Genomic DNA, 26,198 nt, shown 5'->3' with positions numbered 1-26,198 from the left:
TTCTTGTACATTTGACTCAGTTCTCTACATATTTTAGAAATGAGGCCTTCATCATAGACACTAGCTGCAAAAATTCTTTCCCAGTTTTCTGCTTACCTCTTAATCTTGGTTGCATTGGGTTTGTTTGTGCAAAAACTTTTAAATTTCATGTAATCAAAATTATCCATTTTTCACTGCATAATATTTTCTGTCTCTTGGTTAGTCAAAAATTCTTCCCTTCTCCATAAATCTGATAAATACACTATTTCTTGCTCCACTAATTTGTTTATAGTATCAGTCTTTATACCTAGATCATGTACTCATTTGGACTTTATTCTTGTGTACGATATCAAGCATTGGTCTATGCCTAGTTTTTGGCACACTGTTATCCAGTTTTTCCAGCAATTTTTGTCAAACAGTGAGTTCTTATCCCAGAAGCTGGGGTCCTTGGGTATATGAAACAGTAGATTGTTATATTCATTGACTACTGTGTCTTGCATACCTAAACTATTCCACAGGTCTACCCTTCTATTCCTTACCAAGTAGTTTTGATAATTGCTACTTTATAAAGCAATTTTTAGTTGCATTTTAAATTTTTTTATTTTTCATTTTCAACACAGTTTGTAAAACAATTCAAACTTTTGGTCAGGTGATACTTCTTTTTAAAGCATTTACAATATGGACCACAATAGAATTTTTTTTAAACATTAGCCAACTGAGACACAAATAACATTTATGTATGATAACTTCACAAGCCCTTGACCTAATTGTCTTCACAGTATTGCTAAGAATTAAAAGAACCTAACTTAGTTTTTTTGGTGTAAAGTCCTATGCCTAATAGCTTAATTTTAGACTTAACCTCGGATCTTCCCCTACCAGTAATCCATAATTTAATAGACCTGGAATTAACCTTACAAACCTTTTGATTATAGGAAATTGCCACCAAGGGTAGGGACATTACAGGGATACAATATCTCCCCAACTTCATGTCGATTCCAGGAAGGATTAGATTGCCCACTTACATTCAGTCAGGCTTAAAGTCTGATAAGTGTCAGTGGGGAAACTGAGTCAGGAGAATCTTGCCTCAGCCCAGGCTGAACAGCTGCTCTCCCACCCTTCCCATGAGATCACTTTTTGCAGTTCATACCAGCATCTCACAGGCTTACTGGCATCATGGATTGGAGGCTCAGACCACCTTTCTTGCTATCCATACCTGGAGTTCGACTCAGAAGAATAGTCACTTAATTGTCCCATAGCATCTAAAAATGGCAAATTCCAATAACTAGGTTTGAAATATGATTATTTACTTTAGGTAAGGAATATCTTTTGAGGCAAGTCTTGAGTGGCTTACATGCCTTTCTGTACATGTTCTAGCTCCTGATTAAATGGCAATCATAAAATCAAATTTACTATTAAAACCTTCAGTTTTCCATCAATGCCAAATTTTGCCCAAGGTTACCTTCCTCTAGGAAATATAGACTAAAATTCTTTTCCCCAAACTAAAGATGTCATTGATTTATTCTCAGTAATTAATTCAGTCAATTGTTTTGATACTAATTGCTTTTACCTCACTTTTTAACATGTCCATTTTTTCTCACCATAACTCATCTCCCCTTGCTTCCTGATACCTTGCGTATGGATTACTCTTTCTCTCAGTGCACCCTCCTGTCTATCACACCCCACCCTTCCCTTATCCCCATCTTCTCTTTTTTCTTGTAGGGAAAGATAAATTTCTATACCTCATTCCCTGTATTTCTTATTTCTCGATAATATGCAATAAACATTCTCAACATTCATTACTAATACTTTGAATTCCAACTTCTCTCCCTCCCCAACCCCAGTGAGAAGGCAAGCAATTCAACACAGACTAAATATATGTTGTTTTGCAAAAGACTTCCATGATAATGGTGTTGTGTAATACTTATTATATTGCCCTCTGTCCTACTCTATCCTCCCTTATTTTTCCCCCTCAATTGACCATGTCCCTTCTTGAAAGTGTTTATTTGTAGTAACACCCCTCTCCCATTTGCCCTCCCTTCTGTCATTCCCCTCACCCCACTTGTCACCTCCTCCCCTACTTTCCTGTAGTGTGATATAAATTTTCATCTCCAATTTAGTGAACGTTTTTCCCTCCTTCAGCCACATGTGGAGAGAGTAGCTTCATTTTTCCCCTCTCTCTGTCTCCCTTTTCTCCTCTATTGAACAAGATTTTTCTTATCTCTTTTATGAGTTATAGCCTTCTCTGTTCCATTTCTCGCTTTCACTTCCCACTATTTTCCTCCTTCACCCCTTAATTTTTATTTTATTTTATTTTATTTTTTGTGTGGATATCAACTCTTCTGATTCAACACACCCTGTTCTCCCTGTCTATATATGTCTATGTGTGTGTGTGTATGTACAATCTCCCCATCTACCCAAACACTGACAAAAGATTCAAGAGTTAAAAATATTTTCATTCCATGTAGTAATGTAAACAGTTCAGCTTTAGAGAGTCTTTTACAATGTTTCTTTCCTGTTTACCTTTTCATGTTTCTCTTGATTCCTGTATAGTAAAGTGAAATTTTCTATACAGACCTGGTCTTTTCCTCAATAGGAGTGATTGAAAGTCCTCTATATCACTTAATGACCATTTATTCCCTTGAAGTGTCATACTCACATTTGCTGATAGGTGATTTTTGGTTTCAATTCCAGGTCCTTTGACCTCTGGAACATCCCATTCCAAGCCCTTTGATCCCTTAATATTGAAGCTGACAGATCCTGTGTTATAACTGATTGTATTTCCACAGTACTCAAATTGTTTCTTTCTAGCTGCTTGCAGTATTTTCTCTTTGATCTGGGAACTCTGAAATTTGCCTAGAATATTCCTAGGAGTTTCTCTGTTCAGGTCTCTTTCTGGAGGTGATCAGTGGATTCTTTCAATATTTACTTTGCCTTCTGCTTCTAGAATATTAGGACAATTTTCCTTGATAATTTCCTGGAAGATAATGTCTAGGATCTTTTTTTGATCATGTCTTTCAGGTAGTCCCATAATTTTTAAATTGTTTCTCCTGAATCTATTTTCTTTTTTATTTATTTATTTATTTTTAATTTAACTTTTAATATTCATTTTCACAAAATTTTGGGTTCCAAATTTTCTCCCCTTTTGTCCCCTCCCCCCACCCCAAAACATCGAGCATTCTAATTGCCCCTATCACCAATCTGCCCTCTCTTCTATCATCCCTCTCTGCCCTTGTCTCCATCTTCTCTTTTATCCTGTAGAGCCAAATAACTTTCTATAACCCTTCACTTGTATTTCTTGTTTCCTAGTAGCAAGAACAGTACTCGACAGTTCCTAAAACTTTGATTTTCAACTTCTCTTCCTCCCTCCCTCCCTCCCCACCCCTTCCCTTTGGAAGGCAAGCAATTCAATATAGGCCATATCTGTGTAGTTTTGCAAATGACTTCCATAACAGTCATGTTGCATAAGACTAATTATATTTCCCTCCATCCTATCCTGTCCCCCATTACTTCTATTCTGTCTTTTGATCCTGTCCCTCCCCATGAGTGTTGACCTCAAATTGCTCCCTCCTCCCCATGCCCTCCCTTCCATCACCCCCCACCCTGCTTATCCCCTTATCCCCCACTTTTGTTGTATTGTAAGATAGGTTTTCATACCAAAATAAGTGTGCATTTTATTCCTTCTTTTAGTGAAATGTGATGAGAGTAAACTTCATGTTTTTCTCTCACCTCCCCTCTTTTTCCCTCCACTAGTAAGTCTTTTGCTTGCCTCTTTTATGAGAGATAATTTGCCCCATTCCATTTCTCCCTTTCTCCTCCCAATATATTTCTCTCTCACTGCTTGATTTCATTTTTTTAAGATATGATCCCATCCTCTTCAATTCACTCCGTGTACTCTGTCTCTGTGTGTGTGTGTGTGTGTGTGTGTGAGTGTGCGCATGTGTGTGTGTGTAATCCCACCTGGTACCCAGACACTGAAAAGTTTTGAGAGTTACAAATATTGCCTTTCCACGTAGGAATGTAAACAGTTCAACTTTAGTAAGTCCCTTATGACTTCTCTTTGCTGTTTACCTTTTCATGCTTCTCTTCATTCTTGTGTTTGAAAGTCAAATTTTCTTTTCAGCTCTGGTCTTTTCATCAAGAATGCTTGAAAGTCCTCAATTTCATTGAAAGACCATTTTTTTCCCCTGAAGTATTTTACTCAGTTTTGCTGGGTAGGTGATTCTTGGTTTTAGTCCTAGTTCCTTTGACTTCTGGAATATCCTATTCCATGCCCTTCGATCCCTTAATGTAGAAGCTGCTAGATCTTGTGTTATGTTGATTGTATTTCCACAATACTTGAATTGTTTCTTTCTAGCTGCTTGAACTATTTTCTCCCTGACCTGGGAAATCTGGAAGGTGGCCACAATGTTCCTAGGAGTTTCTCTTTTTGGATCTCTTTCAGGCAGTGATCTATGGATTCCTTGAATACATATTTTGCCCTCTGGTTCTAAAATCTCAGGGCAGTTTTCCTTGATAATTTCATGAAAGATAAAGTCTAGGCTCTTTTTTTGATCATGGCTTTCAGGTAAGCTCATAATTTTTAAATTGTCTCTCCTGGATCTATTTTCCAAGTCAGTTGTTTTTCCAATGAGATATTTCACATTATCTTCTATTTTTCATTCTTTTGGTTTTGTTTTGTGATTTCTTGGTTTCTCATAAAGTCATTGGCCTCCATCTGTTCCATTCTAATTTTGAAAGAACTATTTTCTTCAGTGAGCTTTTGAATCTCCTTTTCCATTTGGCTAATTCTGTTTTTGAAAGCATTCTTCTCCTCATTGGCTTTTTGAACCGCTTTTGCCCATTGAGTTAGCCTGTTTTTCAAGGTGTTATTTTCTTCAGCATTCTTTTGGGTCTCCTTTAGCAGGGTGTGGACCTGCTTTTCATGCTTTTCTTTCATCTCTCTCATTTCTCTTCCCAGTTTTTCCTCCACCTCTCTAAGTTGATTTTCAAAATCCTTTTTGAGCTCTTCCATGGCCTGAGCCCATTGAGTGGGCTGGGATACAGAAGCCTTGACTGTTGTGTCTTTCCCTGATGGTAAACGTTGCTCTTCCTCATCAGAAAGGAAGGGGGAAATACCTGTTCACCAAGGAAGTAACCTTCTAATGTCTTATTTTTTTTCCTTTTTCTGGGCATTTTCCCATCCAGTGGCTTGACTTCTGAGTATTATCTTCACACCCACTTTGCCTCCAGATCCGTCCAGCCAGTACTTGGGGTTTGAGATTCAAATGCTGCTTCCCAGCCTCAGGGCTTTCAGCAGATGCAGGGCTTCTATTCAGTGTGAGATTAAGTTCAGGTGCTCAGGTCATGGCAGGGATGCCTCACGGGCTCAGTTCCCTCATGGGGTTTATGTGGAGACTTCCAACAACGGATCTGTGCTCCTGCCTGCTTGGGGAACACTGGTCTGTTCCTGCCTGCTCTGCTGCCTCCCGAGGGGGCCTGAGTTATGGGGGGACCTCACTCCCCTCTCAGCAAGCCGAGAAGACCCTCTCACCAACCTTTGGGGCCCGTGGGTGGAGGGACCTGCGTGGCTGCTGGAGATTCCATCCCTGAAGCCCCCTCAGATCCGCTCCTCTAGGAGCCGCGTGGCAAAGGCAGGGCTGGGCTTGGCTCTGGGTCCGGGGCATGACGGACCTTTTGCGAGAGGTTTTCAGGGCTCTCTTGAACAGAAATATTGTCTGCTCTTTTGTTCTGTGGCTTCTGCTGCTCCAGAATTTGTTGGGAGTTCTTCTTTACAGATAATTTATGGGCTGTGTGTTCAGAGCTAGCGTATGTGTGTCTTTGTACTCCGCCATCTTGGCTCCACCCCCTCCTGAATCTATTTTCCAGGTCAGTTTTTTTCCAATGAGATGTTTCACATTATCTTCTATTTTTTCAAACTTTTGATTTTGTTTTCTAACTACTTGGTTTATCACGAAGTCTTTCATTTTCCTGAACTCACTACTCTCTTTCAAGGAATTATTTTGTTCAGTAAGCTTTTGAAAATTCTCCATTTGGCTAATTCTGCTTTTTAAAGTCTCCTTAAACTCATTGGCTTTTTGGATCTCTTTTTTCAATTGAGTGAGCCTCTTTTTAAAGCTGTTATTTTCCTCAGCATTTTTTTTGGGTCTCCTTTACTAAGCTGCTAACTTGTTTTTTAAGGTCTTCTACTGCCTGAGCCTGGTTTAAGTGCCCTTTGGAGGCCTGGAGGCAGAGGCCTTGACTTTCTGTGACAGTATGCCTTGTTTTTCCTTATCTGAAAGGATGGGGGAAGACAACTGTTCCCCAAGAAAGTAACCTTCTATGGTCTTATTTTTTTTTTCCTTTTCTGGGCATTTTCACAGTCAGTTACTTGACTTCTGAGTTTCCTCTCCACAACCACCTAGCCTCCAGTTCTGCCAAGCCAGCACTGGAGTCTGAGATTCAGATGAGGTGCTCCAAACCCTCAGGGGCTTTAGGCACGGGTAGGGCAGTTATTCAGTGTGAGATTAAGATCAGCTGCTCAGGTGGGGGCAGAGCTGCCACATAAGGCTCAGTTCCCTCAGGGGGTTTAAAATGAGACCTTCAACAGTGGATGAGGGTTACTGCCTGTGTTAGCAGCCCTGGCTAGCTACTGCCTCCACTGCTGCCACCTGAGGACGCCTGAGTTATGGGGAGACCATGCTCCTTTCTCAGTCAAAAAGACCCTCTCACTGACCTTTGGAGCCTTTGGGTTGAGGGATCTGTACTGCTGCTAGAGATTCTGTCCATGAAGCCTGTTCAGTTTTCCTCCTTCTCATGTCATGTGCCCAAGGCTGGGCTGGGCTCTGATTCATGTCCAATGCAACAGATCTTTCCTGTTGGCCTTTCAGGTCACTCTTGGCTAGAAATCTCCTACACTCTTTTGTTCTGTGGCTTCTCCTGCTCTAGAATTTGTTGAGAGTTTTTCTTTACAGAGATTTTATAGGCTGTGGAGTAACAGCTAGTGTATGTGTGTCTTTGTACTCCACCTTCTTGTGACAAATTTCTCCTTCCAGAAATTTAAGGTGAATATGAACTCTCAAGTTACTTGGCAAGTATAGGCAGTTCAACATGTGTTTTTGTCTTTATGTTACAATTTTCTTCTGAGGTTCAAAGAAGTATAAATCTGTTTCCCTGTTTTTTGATATACTTCCTATCTAGAATTTTAAAAGAAAGGAATCCTTGTGAGAAGAATGGAATCAAAGACACTTAAACATTCATTTGCCTATATCATAGAGAAAAAAATCTCTTTTTCATACTCTGTTTATCTTGATTTAGAGTTATCAGTCATCATAGAGTAAACTACAGTTACTGATCAGGAATTGATCAAAAACTTCCTGATAATATCTCTACAGGAAGTAAGCAGCAGTGCTCTCTCTGTCTCTCTCTCTCTCCCTCTCTCTCTCTGTCTCTCTGTCTCTCTGTCTCTCTGTCTCTCTCTCTCTCTCTCTCTCTCTCTCACACACACACACACACACACACACACACACACACACACAAACACGCACTGCACACTATTCACACAAGATATCCTCCTGGCAAGAGATTGTATTGTTAATGTATTTTTAATGGAATTCATGTATTTTAAAAGTATGGGAACATCTTTCCCTTTCCATTAATAGTCCTATGTGATCTGCTGAGGTTGCATGAAAGTTTAAGTCACGTGAATTTGAATCACATGAAGCTTGTGGTGAGATGCATTTATTGAAGGGTGGAACAGCAAGGGATGTAACAGGAAGGGTGCAACAGTCAGAGCTAGGAAGGACAGAGAAAGGAGGCAGCTGAGTATGAGTGAGAGAAGGACATTTTGCTCAGGGGAGCCTGTTTGTGAGAACATCTGATGATTTGAATAGACTTCTTGATTACTATGATAGATTTCTTTATTGCTATGATGGATTTGGCTTTCTGGTGTTTGAATAAATATTTTAGCTCTGTCTTTCATGTGAATACTCTGTTGTATTTTGCAATTAAGAATTACCCAGGTCTATTCATACCTGCAGTAGGTGCTGTGAATGTTGCATTGGTGCGACAGGGGTATGTACATGTATTTCATAGGGAGATTTTTCTTAGATATAGTTTCACATGCCATAATTTCATCAAGTAGATTTTGGCGACCAAAAGAGGTCAGATACTCTCCTAATATTTATTCTCTAAGCAATAACAGTCCTCTCCTGCTCCCCTACATATGAATGCATGCATACTATGCACTTATTAATCATACTTTCTTCCTTTTTGGGGGGGACTAAGGGGAAACTTATGTTTATCCAATAATGTAGGCAGTTGTTTTTCTCTTATGAAATCATGAGCAAAGTGACATCTCCCTCAAAAGAGTTTTTCAAAGGCAATAAAATTATTTTATAGTCAAGTATGAGTATTAAAAAAGTATTTCCTTAAGATGATTTTTAGACATGTGAAATAAACTGAAATGAAAGGGAGGTTGGGGAATAACTGTCCATTTCTCCAAATGTTTCCATTGATAAGTCAATTGGAGAGCATGGTATAAAGACATGAAATTCTCAGAACGTGTTTTTGTCTTCTGCTTTTCATTAAAGGTGTATTCGTGAAGCCCTTATGAAGAGTAGTCTTTATTCAAACTTTCACTCACACTGGCAAGTCAGTGCTGAGGATGGCTGACTGCATGAATACCTGAGCTAGACAAAGGCCCCCTTCATCCTTGCAGTGCCTCATCATCATTTTCATTGTAAGCGAGATGTAGTTGACTTCCAGGAATAGGGTCGTGACCCCACATGCCCTGATGTGTCCTTAATGATGTTCAAGTCAAAGTCGGCAACAGCCAAGATGAGGTGGCCCTAATGTACCCAAGACTCCTGGGCCTTCCTGCTGGCCATGAGGTGCGCTGGGTCGTAAGTCATAGAGGCAGAGCAGCGACCAGTTCCAGCTGCACTTCTGGGGTCTGCCCAGAGCAGAATAGCACCCAGAGGCCAAACTGAACAAGGTGGAGGGTTTGAAAGAGAAGAGCAGGGCTTGCCAGCACAAGGTGCACAGGGGGTCAGGGCAGGCAGCCCAGTAGCACAAGAGGTGGGGAGGCCACGGGCATTGGGTCTCGGGGGTACCTCACTGGAGCTCTTCCAGGTGCACCACTGCTGCCCAGTTCCCAGAGGAGGGGAGGCTTGTTCTTAGGCTGTACATGGCTACTGGAGCCCAGGGATGGAGCATCCTGGAGTGGGAGCCAGAGCTGCTGCTGCCTGCAGTGGGAAGCTTGTGAATGTGCGGAAGGGACAGCCTGGCATTCTTTTATCTTCCCTCCTCCTTGTCTGGATGCTTTAATTTTTGACTCTTTCGGCCCCCCATCACGTAACAAATTTACAGTGAAAAAATAAAGAAAAACAACGAAGGAAAAGTGAATCTGTGATTGTACCAACACCTTCTCTGCAAATGAATTGAGGTGTTAGAATTGTATAGAGCATTTATATGTGAATAGACTTGGCTGCACTCACAGCGAAAATGTGTGAGAAATGACATTTAAACCTATGGCTAGCGTGAGCTCTCTGTTCCTTATGCCCTGGTTCTTCATCTTGAAATGTCAAGTAATTTTGGAGTGAAGCACTAGAAGCTGAGGTTGAGGACAAATGGCCTTATGTAAGATGTGGAAAAATGATTCTAACTTATCTAATACCAAAAAAAACCCCCAAATCCCAGCAAAAAAAAAAAAAAGGAAAATGATAAAGAAAATATCTGCTTTCATTCATAAATAATCCTTGCTTAGAAATGTCAGTCAAGTGCTATAACATGCTTATACTAATGTAATAATAGACAATCTCTTCAGATTAACTCTTCTATTTGCCCATACCATCAAGTGCTTCAGTAAAACAGCCTCATTTGCATTCCCCAATAGGCCAATCCTCTATCTTCAAATATCCTGGCTGACAATGACGTGTTCCTTGTTGTTTTGGATTCAGAGGTCTTTTCTGTTCTAAATAGCCCTATGTGAGTGCAGAGCCAAGATTGCAGACCAAGGACAGGTACTTGTCTCAATTCTTCCGCAAACACCTCTGAAAACCTTTAAATAATGCCCTAAAACAAATTCTGGAGAAGTAAAACCCACAAAAGGATGGAGTGAAAGAATTATCTGGTCCAGGAAAAACTTAGATAGTTGGCCTTTCATTCCAGTAACAAGTAGTATTAAACTTTAAAAGTTAATAAAATTATTGTTAGTCATTCCTTTGTCTACCTCTGACCCCCTCAGGGAAGATAAAAACTTATTTTTAATATATTCAAATGTTCATGATGAATGCATTATTTTTCATGTTTTTGAAATTCAGGAGATTATAATCCTGAGCTTCCACCTGTTATTTGGTGTAACTTTGAAGAAACCACATAAAGAATCTTAAAAAGGCCAGCTTTTTCATGAAATAGTGATTTCTCTTGAAAATATCTCTACTGGGCTCAGATTCAATCCAGCTCAGACCCTGTCTAGCGGGGAGTCTATCTGGTCTGCTTGTGAATACAAGTGTTACAAATGCTTATGCTCCTTGAGAGGCAACCCAATTAGGCGAATCCTTAATAAACTTTGTTTTCTTTGGCTTTAAGAAGGTTTGAGTCAAATTCATTTGAGCACGACCTGGACTGTCTCTATCTTGGGGTCCCTGATCACCCCTTAACTTCATCATTTATGGTTCCCTGACCAGGAAGGCTGCTAATTTCAAGTTCTGCTCGAACTGGTAGTCTGCTCCAGATATTTGGAGGAAACTGCAGAAACTGGCAATGGGACCCCAAATACCTCAGGCCCAGTTACTAGAGATGGCCTTTGGAGTCTTTAACAACAGAGACCTCGTTGCAGTATAGGAAAGAGAATGAAGGAGAAGGGCCAGGGCCAGGGAGGATGCTCAATTCCTGGCTGCTGCCTTGGCCAGGAAGAGACCCAGGGAGCATCCCTCCAGGGCACCCCTTTGGAGGAAGGCTGGCTACTTGGGCAGTGGGGAAACCTGCTTTCGTTGCCACAAGGAGGGTCACTGGTCCAAGCAGAGCCCCTCCAGGGTGCCCCCCCCCCCCAGAGGGAGCCCCAGAAACCAAGGCCTGTGGAACCGTGCCCATGTGACCAGGAGGGACATTGGAGGAAAGATTGTCCCTCAGGTGGGAAAAGTGGTGGAGCCGCCCCCCAGTACCCTGTCCTCCAGTGTTCTCAAGACTTGGACCATCGGGAAAGCCTGGGTGCTGACAGTGCTCCCACTTTCTCCACCTCTCTCACCAATCCCTGGACAAAAACGAAGGCTGAAGGTAAGGTTACCCACTTTAACATGGCTAAATTCTCTGCTTTAACCAGTCACTCTGGCCCTACCTGTCCCTTGACCCCTTGGGTCATAGGCATTGAAGGGGAAGCTAAGAAATGTCTCCAGACATATCACCTCCCCAGCCTGCTTGAGAATCTGTTGTTTAATCACCCCTTCCTTATGCCCTCCTCTCACCCTGCCCCCTTGTTGGGAAGGGACCTGATGGTGAAATTGGGGAGCTAATTATCTCTAGTTAAACCTCTCATTCCCCTTTTGCCACTGTTCACTATGTATGCCCCATTTTGCTTGAGAGTGTGGGAGACAGTCAGGCCAAATATTTGGGACACTGGAATTCCAGAGAGAGCTACTTCTGCCACCCCAGCCATTGTTAGTATCGCAGACCCTAAAGTGCTCCCCTATCTCAGCCAGTACCTGATTGAGACAGAGGCCTGGGAAGGACCACAACCTTTAATTGAAAAATTCCTTAAGTATAGAATCTTTGTCCTTTGTTCATCTCCTTGCAACACTGCAATTCTTCCCACAAAAAACCCTAATGGAGAATACTCACAAGTTATTTCTGCTTTTGAATGTACTTTTCCTGGGGAATACAGTCCATATCAGCTCACACGGATAGTCTTGCCCCAAAGCTTTAGAGATAACCCTCATTTATTTGGCCAGGCTTTGGGAAGGGATTTAAGGCACCTGAAACTAGCAGGCAGTAGCTTCATTCAGTATGTTCATGATATTCTTATTTGTAGCCCCACCCAGGAGGCTTCTTTGGCTGCTGCCTCAGAAGCCCTTAATTTCTTAGGCATTCAAAACTACAGGGTCTCTTGGAACAAAGTCCAGATTGCATGCCAGTCCATAAGGTATCTGGGCCATGAACTCACACCCACCTCTCTCTCCTTAACCTCTGAGAAAAAAAGAATAATCCTGTCTATCCCTGTTCCAGCTACTAGGAAACAAGTTCAAGTGTTTTTAGAAATGACTGGATTTTGTGGACTCTGGATTCCTAATTTTGATTTTATTGCTAAACCCCTTTATGACCCTACTCAGGGCATTGACTCAGAGCTGGCTAAAGTTTTTGAGACTCTGAAAACTAATTTGACCACCACCCCATCACTGGACCTACCCAATCTCGGAAAACCTTTCACTCTGTACATTGATGGAGGGAGAGGACAGGCTTTGGGAGTCTTGGCCCATTCCTTGGGACCTGACCTCAGGCTAGTTGATGTTTTTATTTACTCAAAATTTGCCTTCCATATTCTATACACCCATGGAACAATCTGGAAAGAAAGGGGATATCTGACAGCAAAAAAATCCCTATCAAGCATGCCCTTCTATGTTTTGGCCTTGCCACAATCATCTTTAATTCTCCCCAGAGAAATTATCTTTTATGCCAAGGAAATTGTCTTTTCTTTGTACTCCTTTTGTACCTGCTTGGTGTGTGTTTGCCTAGCCTCCTTGCCAGGTTTGTCTTTTCCAGAGTGCAGGACGTCAACTTCCAGATGACAGCCCATGCTGCATACCAACCTCTGTCTGAGTCCAGGGTCTCCAGCCCACTGGACCTGGCACCACCCAGATTTTGGCGTCTGACCCCTTGAGCAGGACTCATGGAGGCAGGGACAGCTCTGCGCCCCTTGGCAGAAGGAGGAAGCTTCAGAGGCTGAGACCTTCACCTTTTACCCCAGGGGAATTTCGGTTCAGTCTATTTGGGAGGGGAATGGTGGTGAGTGGGATAGACTTGGTGAAGACTCCTCAGATTGTGGTTTTCTCCCAAGGGTGAGGTGGGGCCTGGAGGCTCGGGGCTGCAGTGTTTTTGGAATAGAATAGTTCCATATAAGGCATAAAACTGTGTGGTGTACTGGGGTCTCAATGATTGGACAAAACTTGCGTAATTCCTCGATGTCTTCATTTCAAAGGGATTGGTTAGATCTCGTGTCTAGAATGTAAGACCATATCCTCAGCTAATGAGGATAATGGTCAGTGGGGGGGAGGAGGGACTTGCGTTAGGGTTTATAAATCACTGTCCTGATTTTTATCTTCGGCTTTCCTACTCCAGGTGAACTGCTGTGGGATTGTCCAGATTCTCGAGAATCGAATAAAACTCTTTTCTGTCATCACTTTGAGAGGCCTCTGAGTAATTGATTTATGTAGGGACCTGAGCCATCCCACACAGTTTGGGGGCACGTACCGGGATCTGTGACCTTTCTGAGAGACGGCTGACAGCTCAGTCCAAGGACTTGGGCGCCCGTGGGGAGATTTCCCCATTGTCCTTGAAAGGAGCTGCCGGGCCTCCCTCTCTGCAAGGTAACGACCTGAAGCAGAGGAACTCAGTGAAGACAGAAAAGAATAGAGATAAGGACTCCAAAGACTCCGAAGCTGTGAAGTGTGTAAAAATGCCAACCGGTTGGTGTTGAAGTTTGCAGTCAGGCAACTTGTACGCGTATACAACCCAGCGGTAAGCGCGGGGGGGGTCTGGGGGTCAATTCGTTGAGTCTTAGATAGACTCGGGGAGAAGGTGACAACTCCCAACCAAATTAGTGGACTGCGGGACCCCAGGGTGAAGGGCCCCCCCAAAAACGTTTGCTGGGTGACTGTTGGTGACGGGCGACCCTCACCTGAGAGCTGGCAAGAGAAGCTAGCAAGGGAGCTAGCATAATTCGTTGAGTCTCAGACTCGGAGGTGTTGGCGACAACCCTCGACCAAAGGAGCCAGCAGGAGAAGCTAGCAAGGGAGCTAGCATAATTCGTTGAGTCTCAGACTCGGAGGTGTTGGCGACAACCCTCGACCAAAATGGGACAAAAGCAGTCCAGGAATAGAGCTTCGGAGTGGAGTCAGGAAGAGATACCGGTAAATAGTCCCATGGGAAACTGATTACAAAATTGGCATGAATTACCAAAATTATAGAGAAAAGAATGTAGAAGAAGATGATTAAGTACTGTTGTTTCATATGGGGTGAAAAGACATTGGAGGAGGAGGAGGCACAATCTGGCCCAAATATGGTTCCTCTGAGGACTGGGTGTGACAAAAATTTAAACCTATATGTCCTATTCTATTCTGTTAAATGTTTTGTCTGTATATGTTGTGTTGGTATTTGTGTGAATGAAAGTCTGTGTGTCTCTGTTTTTATCTGATAAGGTTGTAAATTTAGCCAGCCAGCCAGCAGGAGCAGAAAGGCTGAGCTGAACTGTCCCTGAAATTCCTGTTACTCCCTTTCTTCAACCCCTCCAGACTAGTTTCAGAGGGGTGGAGGGACAAGGAGGGAGAAAAAAAAAAAATTCTTTTTCCCTCAGACCTAAGAGGCATGCTAGCAACCAATTAACCATTTCCTGCCTCACCCAAAAGAAGAAATTTTAGTGTAATGGGAAATAACAGAAAGTTAAGTGAATTCATTCTGGTCGTATTTGGAATTGTGAATAGGTGAAATGTGTCATTCTTAATTTAATGCTTCAGATAGGTTAGAATTTATTAAAGTTTGGTGGAAGTAAGCAGAAGATTAGAAAGTAAAAAAAAACTCAAGTAAGCAACTTAGAGCTGAGAGTTTTGGATTTAGGTTTAATTAGATCAATATATTTGATGCCAGACAATGTATTTAAAGTAAAAAGATAATAAGTTTAGGTTTTTCTTTTTCTTTGCAGGGCGGGGGGCCAGGTGGTCTGGGAGCTCCAGGAATGGTCTTGATGGGAGTGGCCAGTAAACTGGAGATTTGGACTGATAGAATTAAGAGTGGGAAGTAGAATAGACTTGGGTATAGTGATAAGAGTGGACCTTAGGAGAGCCGGTTCACGTGGAAAAACCAAGGAGTTTTCAAGGTGAGGTTTTCCAAGGCCTTTAGACAAATGGGACTAAAACTTTTTGGGGTAATGGACAAAGGTCCCAACTTGGAGTGAGATCTTTACAGGTTACAAAATGATGTAAAAGCAATTAGTATTAAAACAATTAACTGAATTAATTACTGAGACTAAATCAGAGGCATCTTCAGTTTGGGGAAAGAATTTCAGTCTAATTTTCTTAGAGGTAGGTAGCCTCTGGTAATATTTGGCATTGAAAGTTAAATGATTGTTTTGATTTGAATTCATTACATGAACATAAAAATTCAAGTTAGTGTTTGAACTTATCACATGTGTAGCTCATTCTTTTAGATTGAGCAGGGTTAGAAAGGGATAAAGTAGTTTGGGAAACAGATATAAATCTATTAGAGCAATGACTTATGATTGTTATTCAATCAGGAACTAGAACATGTATAGGAAGGCATGTAGGCTACTTAGACCTGCTTCAAAGATGTTCCTTGGCCAATGTGAAATTAGTCATGTCTGAAACTGATTATTGGAGCTTGCTATTTTAAGATTTTTGTGGGACTATTAACTGACTGTTCTTCTGAGTCTAACTCCAGGTGTGGATAGCAAGAGAGGTGGTCTGAGCCACTGATCCATGATGCCAATAAGCCTGTGAGATGCTGGTATGAACTGCAAAAAGGTGATCTCATGGGAAGGTCGGGAGAGCGACTGTTCAGTCTGGGCTGAGGTAGGATTTTCCTGACTCAATTTCCCCACTGACACCTGGCAGACTTGAAGCCTGGCTGAATGCCAGTTGACAACCTACTCCTGCCTGGAACTGACGTGAAGTAAGGGAGATGTTTCCCTGCAATGTCCCTACTCTTAGTGGCAAATTCCTAAAATCAGAAGTTTTGTAAGTAATAATACCAGATCTGTTGAATAATAGATTGTTGGTAGAGGAACATCTGAGGTTAAGTCTAACATTGAGCTAACAGGTTTAGGACTTTAGAACAACAACAATAAGTTAGGGTCCTCTAATTCTTAGTAATGGTGTGGAGATGATTAGGTTAAGGGCTTGTGAGGCTAGCATGCATAGTTATTATTTTGTCCTAGTTGGTTAATGCTAAATGAAAAATGGTTTGTAGACTATATTGTAAATGCTTTAAAAGAAGCATCACATGATCAGAAGTTGGAATTGTTTTATGATGTGATATGCACTGTGTTAAGAATGATTATTTATTGTATTTATATAAGTACTGGAGCCTGGTGTTGACTCCTTAGTGAAATCTCATCTTTCTAATGAGGGAATGAATAATGACTTGCTGTGAAATGTAGAAGCTGCATTTTAACGTGAATTTCTTATTTTTCTTTAAAAAAAAAATGATAATTTGTCAAAGTTTCAATTTCTATTTTTGTAAGAATGATAGGATTGGTAATCTAAGATGGTATTAAGTTCAATTCTGTAGGAGAGTGGACATCTGGATTTCTACAAGAAGATAAAGAAAAGAAGATGCTGAGATGCTGTGCTGACGACTGTTTGAAGGAGCATCCAGATCAGAAAATTGCATAAGATGATATTTCTCCCCAGACTGCTGTATGAGATGGAACCTCTAAATGGACAGTTCATTAATTTAAATCTCTGTATCTGTACTTATGACAAGGGGACTGCCCCCCTGTAATTTGCTAATGCGTCAGTCAACTTTGCTTTCTTCCCATATTCATATAAAAAGGAAGATAGATGAAGGGAAGGATTCATAAGGGAAAGAATGTGAAGAGGTATTTATTGATTGGATTTAGGTATGGAAAAAGGAAAAATAAGAGGAGGGGAGGAATATGGGTAAGTTGAACCTTGAACTATCTATTCCCCCATACCAATTCAGAAAATGTTTAGCATGATTGGGAAGCCAGTAGACAAAGTTATGGAAGGTTATTGCATTTAAAATTTTAAAGTTGTTTACTTTCATTTATAATTATTGCTATTAGTTAATAACTCTCAAGCTTCATGCTTGGAGACACACTTTGTCAGTATTAAAGCTCCATTTGAAGCGTGTGTGAGAACACACAGAATTTGGAAAAGGATGGCCAACTTGCATACAGGCTGTGGCAGCCACTGCCCTCCTAGTAGAAGAAAGTAGAAAAATCACTTTTGGAGGCTGTTTGATTGTGAGTGTACCTCATCAGGTGCGATCTATCTTAAATCAGAGAGCTGGGAGATGGCTGACAGATTCAAGAATTTTAAAGTATGAGGCCATATTATTAGAAAAGGATGATTTAATACTGTCCCAAGACCATAACCTTAATCCAGCTAGTTTTCTGTCAGCCTCACCCGAGGAGCCTGTAAATTTGGAACACTGCTGTTTGGATATAACTGATTATCAGACAAAAGTGCGGGAGGATTTACAAGAATCCCCTTTGTTTGAGGGAGTGAATTGGTTTATAGATGGGTCCTCCCGGGTGATAGAAGGAAAGAGACAGAATGGGTATGCCATAATAGATGGAGATAGAAGTTCTCTAGTACAAGCTAGTAGCTTACCTAAGACTTGGTCAGCACAAACTTGTGAACTGTATGCTTTGCATCAAGCTTTAAAATTATTAGAAGGGAAAGAAGGATCTATATATACAGACTCTAAGTATGTTTGGGGAGTAGCACATGTTTTTGGAAAAATTTGGGAAGAAAGAGGAATGGTAAATAGTAAGGGAAAGGAACTAGCTCATACCGCCCTACTGACTAAAGTATTGAGTAGTTTACTGTTGCCCAAAGCAATTGCTATTGTGCATGTGAAAGGACATCAAATAGGGAACACTTTTGAGGCTAGAGGTAATCGCCTTGCTGATGAGGAAGCGAGGAAGGCTGGGGAAAAGGAACCTGGACAGACTGCAATGTTGGTATTAATTCCTACTTTGCCTCCCAATCTCCCCTCCCCATCCTATACTCAGGAAGAGAAGAAAAAGGCTCAAGATGGGAGCCAAGGAGACAGAAGGAGGGCGCTGGTTTCTCCCAGATGGCCGTGAGGTACTGACCAAGGCAGGGATGAGACGAGTCTTGCAATACCTACATCAAGGTAGTCATTGGGATGTCCAAAACCTGTGTGATGCTATATTGACCAAGTTTGTGTCACCGGGCTTATACACACTGGCCAGACAATTGGTGGAGGGTTGTCTGATTTGTCGAAGGATGAATAAGACTGCTCAACGCCACCCCCCCCAAAGGGGGCAGGCCCCCGGGATACAGACCCTTCCAAAGCATTCAGGTGGACTTCACCGAACTACCATCAGTGGGCAGTCTCAAATACCTGCTAGTCATAATAGATCACCTGACCTCATGGGTAGAAGCCTTTCCCTTATCACGAGCTACTGCCTTCTCAGTTAGTAAGATATTATTGGAACAGATAATTCCACGGTATGGCATGGTGGAGAGGATAGATTCGGACCAAGGCACTCACTTTACTGCCAAGGTTTTGCAGTCATTAATAAAAGCACTGGAGATTACTTGGGAGTTTCACACTCCCTGGCATCCTCCTTCCTCAGGCAAAGTAGAAAGAATGAATCAGGAAATTAAGAAACAACAACTATGGAGGTGTAAGTCAGAAATCATGAAAGGGGGACCATTAGGCCCGGATGATGTGAAGTACTTTCCGGCTGTGGATTATAGAGTAAGACTGTTTCTAGAGGAAAATCCTGCTTTGAGAGGGCATTATTGGATATGTGGACAGACAGCCTATACTCACCTTCCGCTTAACTGGAGAGGTGTTTGTTACATTGGATTGGTGAGACCTAAATTCTTTTTCTTGCCTGAATCAGGGAAACAGCATCTAGGGGTCCCTCTATATGATGATCTAGCAAAAAGAAAGAGGAACATCGACACCTCCCTCACTCAGACTGAAAATGCAAATGGGTGGGGTGATACTTGGCCTCCTGAGAGGATAATCAGAGAGTATGGGCCTGCAACTTGGGCTCAAGATGGGAGCTGGGGTTATAGAACCCCTATATATCTATTAAACAGACTAATCAGACTTCAAGCAGTAGTTGAAATTATAACCAATCAAACAGCAAAGGCTTTGGACTTACTGGCTGATCAAGCCACACAAACTAGGGAAGCAGTACTGCAACATAGATTAATCTTAGATTATTTACTTGCAGAAGAAGGAGGAATTTGTGGGAAGCTCAATTTATCTACATGTTGCTTAAAAAATTGATGATAATGGAAGGATAGTGAAAGAGATCACCAAGAATATCAGGAAGGTTGCTCATGTTCCCATACAAACTTGGGGCTCCCCTTTCAATACATCCTGGTGGTCCTGGTTTGAGGGGAGCTAGTGGAAGAGGTTACTGTGGTTTGGCCTTATAGCAATTAGTGGTATTGTATTACTTCCTATTTGTCTACCTTGTTTGATTTCACTAATTACTAAAATAGTTAGAAATTCTTTACTAAAACTTGTTAGAGTAGAAGAAAGGACTGAAGGAGCCATTCGACTGATGATATTAAAAAAGGAAAGTTGGGTACCTGTGGAGACAAGAGACATGAATGATCCTGATTGGGATGAGGAGATTAATAGACAGTGTGAGATTATGTTACAGAACTTTGGTTAAAACATCCGTGAGAAGTCTTCAGGCTGATAAGAGGAGGGATTGAGTGGGATAGACTTGGTGAAGACTCCTCAGATTGTGGTTTTCTCCCAAGGGTGAGGTGGGGCCTGGAGGCTCGGGGCTGCAGTGTTTTTGGAATAGAATAGTTCCATATAAGGCATAAAACTGTGTGGTGTACTGGGGTCTCAATGATTGGACAAAACTTGCGTAATTCCTCGATGTCTTCATTTCAAAGGGATTGGTTAGATCTCGTGTCTAGAATGTAAGACCATATCCTCAGCTAATGAGGATAATGGTCAGTGGGGGGGAGGAGGGACTTGCGTTAGGGTTTATAAATCACTGTCCTGATTTTTATCTTCGGCTTTCCTACTCCAGGTGAACTGCTGTGGGATTGTCCAGATTCTCGAGAATCGAATAAAACTCTTTTCTGTCATCACTTTGAGAGGCCTCTGAGTAATTGATTTATGTAGGGACCTGAGCCATCCCACACAGTGGGGTTCAGACTCTGGGAACTTCCTTGAGCTCCCCTGTAATCTCCTCACTTAACCTGGCTTTTCATGCTCAAATTGAGATCTCCTTGTATCTCCTCACAGAATCTGGCCTTTCATACTCAAACTGAGCTCCCCTTGTATCTCTCCACAGAACATGGCTTTTCATATTCAAATCTGAGATCATTATCTGTTATCTCTTGATTGCCCCACCTGCTTCCCACCCAAACCCTCCATTGTCTGATATCTCCTGATAGCCTCCAGCTGTTTCCAGCCTTTGACCCTCCTTGCACTTCTCCTCAAGACCCTTCCTGAACCCCTCCTCCCATCACCCTGGACCACCGGACCACCCCCCCCCCCCCCCAGATCCCTCCTTTACTCTTTTCTGTATTTAAGTCCCACCTTGCCTCCATGAAGGTGCTCAGATTCGGTCCAGCTCAGACACTGTCTAGCTGGGGTTCTATCTGGCCCACTTGTGAATATGAGCATTGCAGGTGCTTGGGCTCCTTGGGAGGCAACCCAATTGGGCAAATCCTTGATAAACTTTGTTTTCTTTGGCCTTAAAAAAAAAACGAAAATATTTCTACTGTTTCTTCCTTTGGACGCTTTATTTTTTCTTGACTCTGTCATTAAAATTATTTACTCTGAGACAGCTCCAGAGACACTGAACTTTAGGATCATATGGACTGTTCTTGTTCTCTGGGCAGATTCCTCAAAGGACTTAATTAGAGAAGAAAATTTTAAGAACACAGTATTAGAATGACTCAGACCTGAGTTTGTGTTTTATTGAATATAAATAAAATCTTCCTTTGTCCACAAAAATGCCCATGGACTCATATGGAATCAATATCACAGTCTAAGGAAGTGGAGTTGTTTGGAAAAATAGTGATGTAAGGGAATTGGTAGAAAAAAACTGGTAATACTAAGATCCATATAGACCTTTCAAACTGAAGCAAATTATCATGTACTTTTTTGTCTCTGTGGTTGCAACAGGGTAAGTGGTGATGAATAGCATTTTCATTGACCTAAGTTGCTGTCTTTCAACATCATGGAAAATATATCAGAATCAAGGATTTGGAACAATTCACTTTATGGAGAGGTAATATATTTATAAAAACTATTCATATTTCTGAGTTTATCCCAAACTGTGCTTTGCCTTAAGATTATAAATGCTAACCTAAACTCAATGAGAGTTTTTTTTTTCCACTTGGTTCAGTGAGAAATGAAAAAGGTTATCATAATAAAGAATTAAACCACTTACAAAAATTTTTCGTGATGATCTTTTCACATGACCAATTTTTTAATCTCTAGAGGAAGTTAAGGATGTAAATGAAGAAACTGAATGATTCACCTGATTATTTTGAGATGCAAAATACATGGAGAACATTATAGTATTATTAATTTTGAAGTGCATTGGAAAAGGGGAACCTCATTGCTAGTCCATCACTCTAGAGGACATAAGTAAAAAGACATTTCTGTAGCAAAATTATCATCACATTAATTTTTGCAGTAACAAAAACTTAAAGCAATATAAGTATCCATTTGTTGGGGATTACTCTAAAATGACAGAACATATCTGTATCAGAAAACATGAATATCTGGAAAAGAAACATTGGATTTTTTATGAATTAAAGCAGAGTCAAATAGCTATAAAATGGAGAACAAACTCCACAAAATGAACAATAGTATTACTATAAAAGACAACTGAAATATAATGCAATTATTGTGATAAAATTTATCACAGGAAATACTTGAGAAAAAATGCCTTATTTCCTTTGTTACATAGAAGAGAAACCATGAGTAAGGTTTATCTCATATACTTTCACATGTAGGGGGATCATACTGAGAAATGAAATGACATAAAAAGGGGGTCAATAAAATATTTATTGTGCACGATTATCTTTATAGGTAAAAATTTGACTACTGAAGCTACAGAAGAAAAACCATGTTTTACAGGCAAGATTCAACTTGGCAGACAGAATATCCATCATTTCTTTTTTCCCTTCTGCCCTACAAAAGCTCTTTGAAGCAGGGAGTGTTATGTTATGACCAGTTTTCTGGTGAGGAAACTGACGCAGATTAAGGTTAAGCAGATTGTCAACAAAAAGGGTAGATGTAAGAACTTAATTCAAGGATCTCCTAACTACAAGTCTGGCACTACATTCAATGAACGTTTACTCTCACTCTCCCCCTACCCCACCCTTAAAAAAATGGAAAACAGGAACAATGTCACTGAATTTGTCCTCCTAGGCCTTACCCAAATTCCGGAGGTACAAAAAATAGTACTTACTGTGTTCTTAATTATCTATATTTTCACTATGGTGGGCAACACCCTAATTATCATAACTATCACTGGAAGTAAGAGCTTAAGGTCCCCTATGTACTTCTTCCTTGCCTTCTTGTCTTTCATGGATGCTATCTATTCCACTATCATTGTCCCTAAAATGACCCTAGACATGCTCTATGACAAGGCAACCATTTCTTTCCAAGCTTGCATGGTTCAGCTCTTCTTGGAACACCTATTTGGTGGAGCTGAAGTTTTCCTCATTATTTTCATGGCCTATGATCGCTATGTAGCCATCTGCAAACCCTTGTATTATTTAATCATTATGAGATGGCATGTACGCATTCTGCTGCTGCTGGTATCCTGGATTGGAGGTTTCATGCATTCAATAGTTCAGCTACTTTTCATTGTCAGTCTCCCATTCTGTGGACCCAATATCATTGATCACTTTGCTTGTGACATGTACCCTTTACTGGAACTTTCCTGTACAGATACCTATATAATCGGCATCTCAGTGGTTGCCAATGGGGGAGCAATATGCACAATTGTCTTTGTACTCTTGCTTATCTCCTATTGGGTCATTCTACGCTCTTTAAAAACTCAAAATTCAGAAGGTCGACAAAAAGCTCTCTCTACTTGCATCTCCCACATCACAGTTGTTGTCTTTTTCTTTGTCCCTTGTATTTTCATATATGCTAGGCCAGTCTGTACCTTCCCCATTTATAAATCTCTAACTGTGTTCTATACTATCATCACTCCTATGTTAAACCCTTTGATCTACACTCTGAGAAACAGAGAGATGAAAAATGCCATGAGGAAGCTCTGGAACAGAAAAGTGATGTCCAGCTGCAAAGTAATGAATGTCCTGGAAAAGTCATGATGTTTCACAAGGGAAATGATAAACTATTGTTACCTTCCTAGAACTTATTTGAAGCTAAGAAGATCCTGCATATGTGAAGAAAAATTTAGCTTTCTGTCACTGTCATTAAGAGATGCATTTTTGTTCTTTTTGGAACTATTTCTTTAAGAGCATGATGTTTTGATGAAAAATGCTTTCCATGTACAGACAGAAAAGTAATTGTCTTTGATTACAGATTGATGAAAAATTTTTTGGTTTACTTTTTGTTTCCTTTTTTCCTGCAATGTGTCCAATGTGTAAATATTTTACATGACTTAATAGGTACAATAGATAATACATTTCTTGACTTTTCTATTGGTAGCAAGGTGCTTGAATGGAGAGAGACAAATTTGGAACAAGAAATAAAATTTTTAGTAGAGCATTGGGGATCTCCAGGAAAATATCCTTTCATTTTAATTATGTGAAACTTTTTAAGAACAATTGACTCCTCTAACAAATATGCAAAGATCATTCTGAGAATAATATTTTTCAAAAATATTTGGTGATTGGGATTAACATGTCATGTGATGTGTTTTTGATGAGGCAGGAGATATTCCAGAGAAGAGAAAGAAACTAATTAATTTCTCACTCTATTTGAAGTTATTATGGCTCCTGGTTTTCAGTGTAAATCAACTAACTTCACATGTAGTATTTAATTTTATCAACATAAACTTATTATGTGATATAAAATCAGATAATATAGGAATTTTTTTTAATAAGGAGATTATCTGTCATATATGTAAAGCCTAAACATACCAAAAGATATATGACCTAATCTTTGTAAATCCAATAGCATGGTCCAATTCTTTCAAATAGCAATATTAAAGTGTAATATCAATAATTAAATTGTGAAGTAGTGATTACTATTACATGTTTCAATAAGAGAGGTAGCATGGCACAGTGGATAGAGTTTTGAGCTATAGTATAAAAGATATTAGAGTTTAATTATCTCTAACACTGTAGGGATTGTTTAGTACCTTTCAGAATTTAAATTATTTTCATTATTATGACTACTGACAAAAATAGTCTCTTTCTTCTTTAAAAAAAAATTGAGTTTAATTAGTATCAGTCCCAGAACAAGATGTTATATTTTTGCTTGGTTGTTTTAAATTTATATTTGATGCACTATGGATTATGGTACAGCTGCAATTTTATATAACAGATTTTTTTAGAGTCAGATAAAAACATAAGTGTAAATATATCTCAGTAATATTCTCAATGAATCATCTTCATTTCAATTCCAAAAGCAGTGAGGACAGCAGGGACATTTATTTAAGTTGTGCTGCTTCCACAAAGTTTAATTCTTTTGTCTAGATTACCATACTAATGAAGTTATTTGTTCTACATTGGTGAGGCATTATGAGTTGCTGAGGTGTAAACATCAATTAGAATTTTTTTCCTAACTGTTTTATAAATCAGATTTATATACTTCCTCTGAAAATTTTAAGATCTCCGTTTCTATGCTTTGAATTTGCCAATTTCTGTTGTATGTTTCAGGTTACTGGGATATTTTTCAATGGTTTTATTTCATGGGGCTTTTTTAAAAGTTGCTTTAATGTGCTTCACTGTTTCCATAATGCTCTCACATCATTTTCATTGATTACTAAGTTTGAATACCACAAGAGCTGAAATTGTTATTTTTTATTGTTGTTTTCTCCTGTTCCTACAATATAAAGATACAATTGAGACTTGATAAGATGATGTTGGTGGTGGTATTGGTGATGGTGGTGATAATGAGTAAAATAATCGCTAATATTTATATAGCATTTATTTAAAGCCAATGTACTAAACACTTTGTAATTATTATCTCATTTGATCTTCACATCCCTGCAACATAGGTGCTGTTATTATCCCCATTTTACAGATGAGGAAACTGAGACAAACAGGGCTTATGTGACATGTTCAAGGTCACACAGTTAGCATGTGGGTGAGGGCAGATTAAAGTCATGTTTTCCTGATTCCAGGCCCTGAGCTCTATCCACTGTACTAACTTGGTGCACTGTCATTATAATCATGATCTTTTTTGCATCATCCTATGTTGAGGGCCAGGATGGAGTGCTGCTGGCAAAGTTCAGGATAGACCTTCGAGGAAACTGTTCTTTGAGACTGTGCTCACTATAATCCAAAATGATTCTCCAGGTCCTCTCCCACCCCCATGTTGCTGTCTCCTTTAAGTAAACAAGAGAACTACAGAATACAAGGGATATGTAAGATAGACGCCCTCTAGACTAACAGTCTTTGAGACAGTAATACTGGCCTAACCACTAGGACAGGAGGTGAGTAGAATGTCATGTAGACTTGCAGTTTCTGTCTATAAATACCCTGACCCTCAGATCAATAAATGGAGTTGCCCTGTCTTCCTCTGCCTGCCCGTGTCTTTCTTCTTCACCACATCACTGAGCCATGTGGGGATGCAGGCAGTCCACCATAATCTTAATCATTGTTTTTATTATTCTCATGTAATTATGTTTTATCTTCAAAGGACCATGACTGCTATTCCAATATTATATTGTGTGATTCTTTCCTAAGCCCGTTTGTGAATAGTGCAGAGATTATCCAGTGAAAAAAATGGATGCCTTCCTCTGGTACTACTATTATTTTCAACATCTACATAGCGTATCTATTTTCTCTCATTTTTGTCTCTTGGATATTACACTCCACAACCTTTTCCCTTCCCCTAGGTCACATACTTTCTTGATTTTGCCACTTAAGCATCTCTTGTTGGAAATTAAATTTTGAAACATGCTCCACCAACCACATATCATGCCTTTTATTTTTTACGACTTTTAAATTTCATTTTTTTCATGAGGTAATATCACATGATTCATTGTCATTGACTTTTTCTCGGAGAATATTCATGTTAAGCAGATGAATTTGTAAAACAGAATATTTGGGGATTATTTGAATTACCATGTGACTTCTCAGAAGAAGTTAAGC

At 40.2% G+C, this 26,198-nt stretch overlaps 1 protein-coding gene and 1 long non-coding RNA gene across 2 annotated transcripts; both read left to right on the top strand.

Moving 5' to 3' along the window:
- The first annotated feature begins 12,959 nt into the window (after window positions 1-12,959).
- LOC140509648 (uncharacterized) lies at window positions 12,960-20,027 on the top strand. Its single transcript, XR_011968858.1, has 2 exons — window positions 12,960-13,686; window positions 19,967-20,027. It is a non-coding gene; the product is annotated as an uncharacterized lncRNA (long non-coding RNA).
- A 2,241-nt stretch (window positions 20,028-22,268) lies between these two features.
- On the top strand, window positions 22,269-23,243 carry LOC140510996 (olfactory receptor 4A47-like). Its single transcript, XM_072619965.1, has one exon. It carries the CDS (start codon window positions 22,290-22,292, stop codon window positions 23,241-23,243), a length of 954 nt encoding a protein of 317 aa, XP_072476066.1. The 5' UTR covers window positions 22,269-22,289.
- The last annotated feature ends 2,955 nt before the right edge of the window (window positions 23,244-26,198 follow it).

This window comes from Notamacropus eugenii, chromosome 6 (assembly GCF_028372415.1).
Source record: "Notamacropus eugenii isolate mMacEug1 chromosome 6, mMacEug1.pri_v2, whole genome shotgun sequence".
Lineage (NCBI taxonomy): Eukaryota > Metazoa > Chordata > Mammalia > Diprotodontia > Macropodidae > Notamacropus > Notamacropus eugenii.
This window is presented reverse-complemented; position numbering and strand designations above follow the sequence as displayed.

Coding starts and splice junctions, on each gene's coding strand:
- LOC140510996 (XM_072619965.1), top strand. CDS start 22,290: ATGGAAAACAGGAACAATGTCACTGAATTTGTCCTCCTAGGCCTTACC.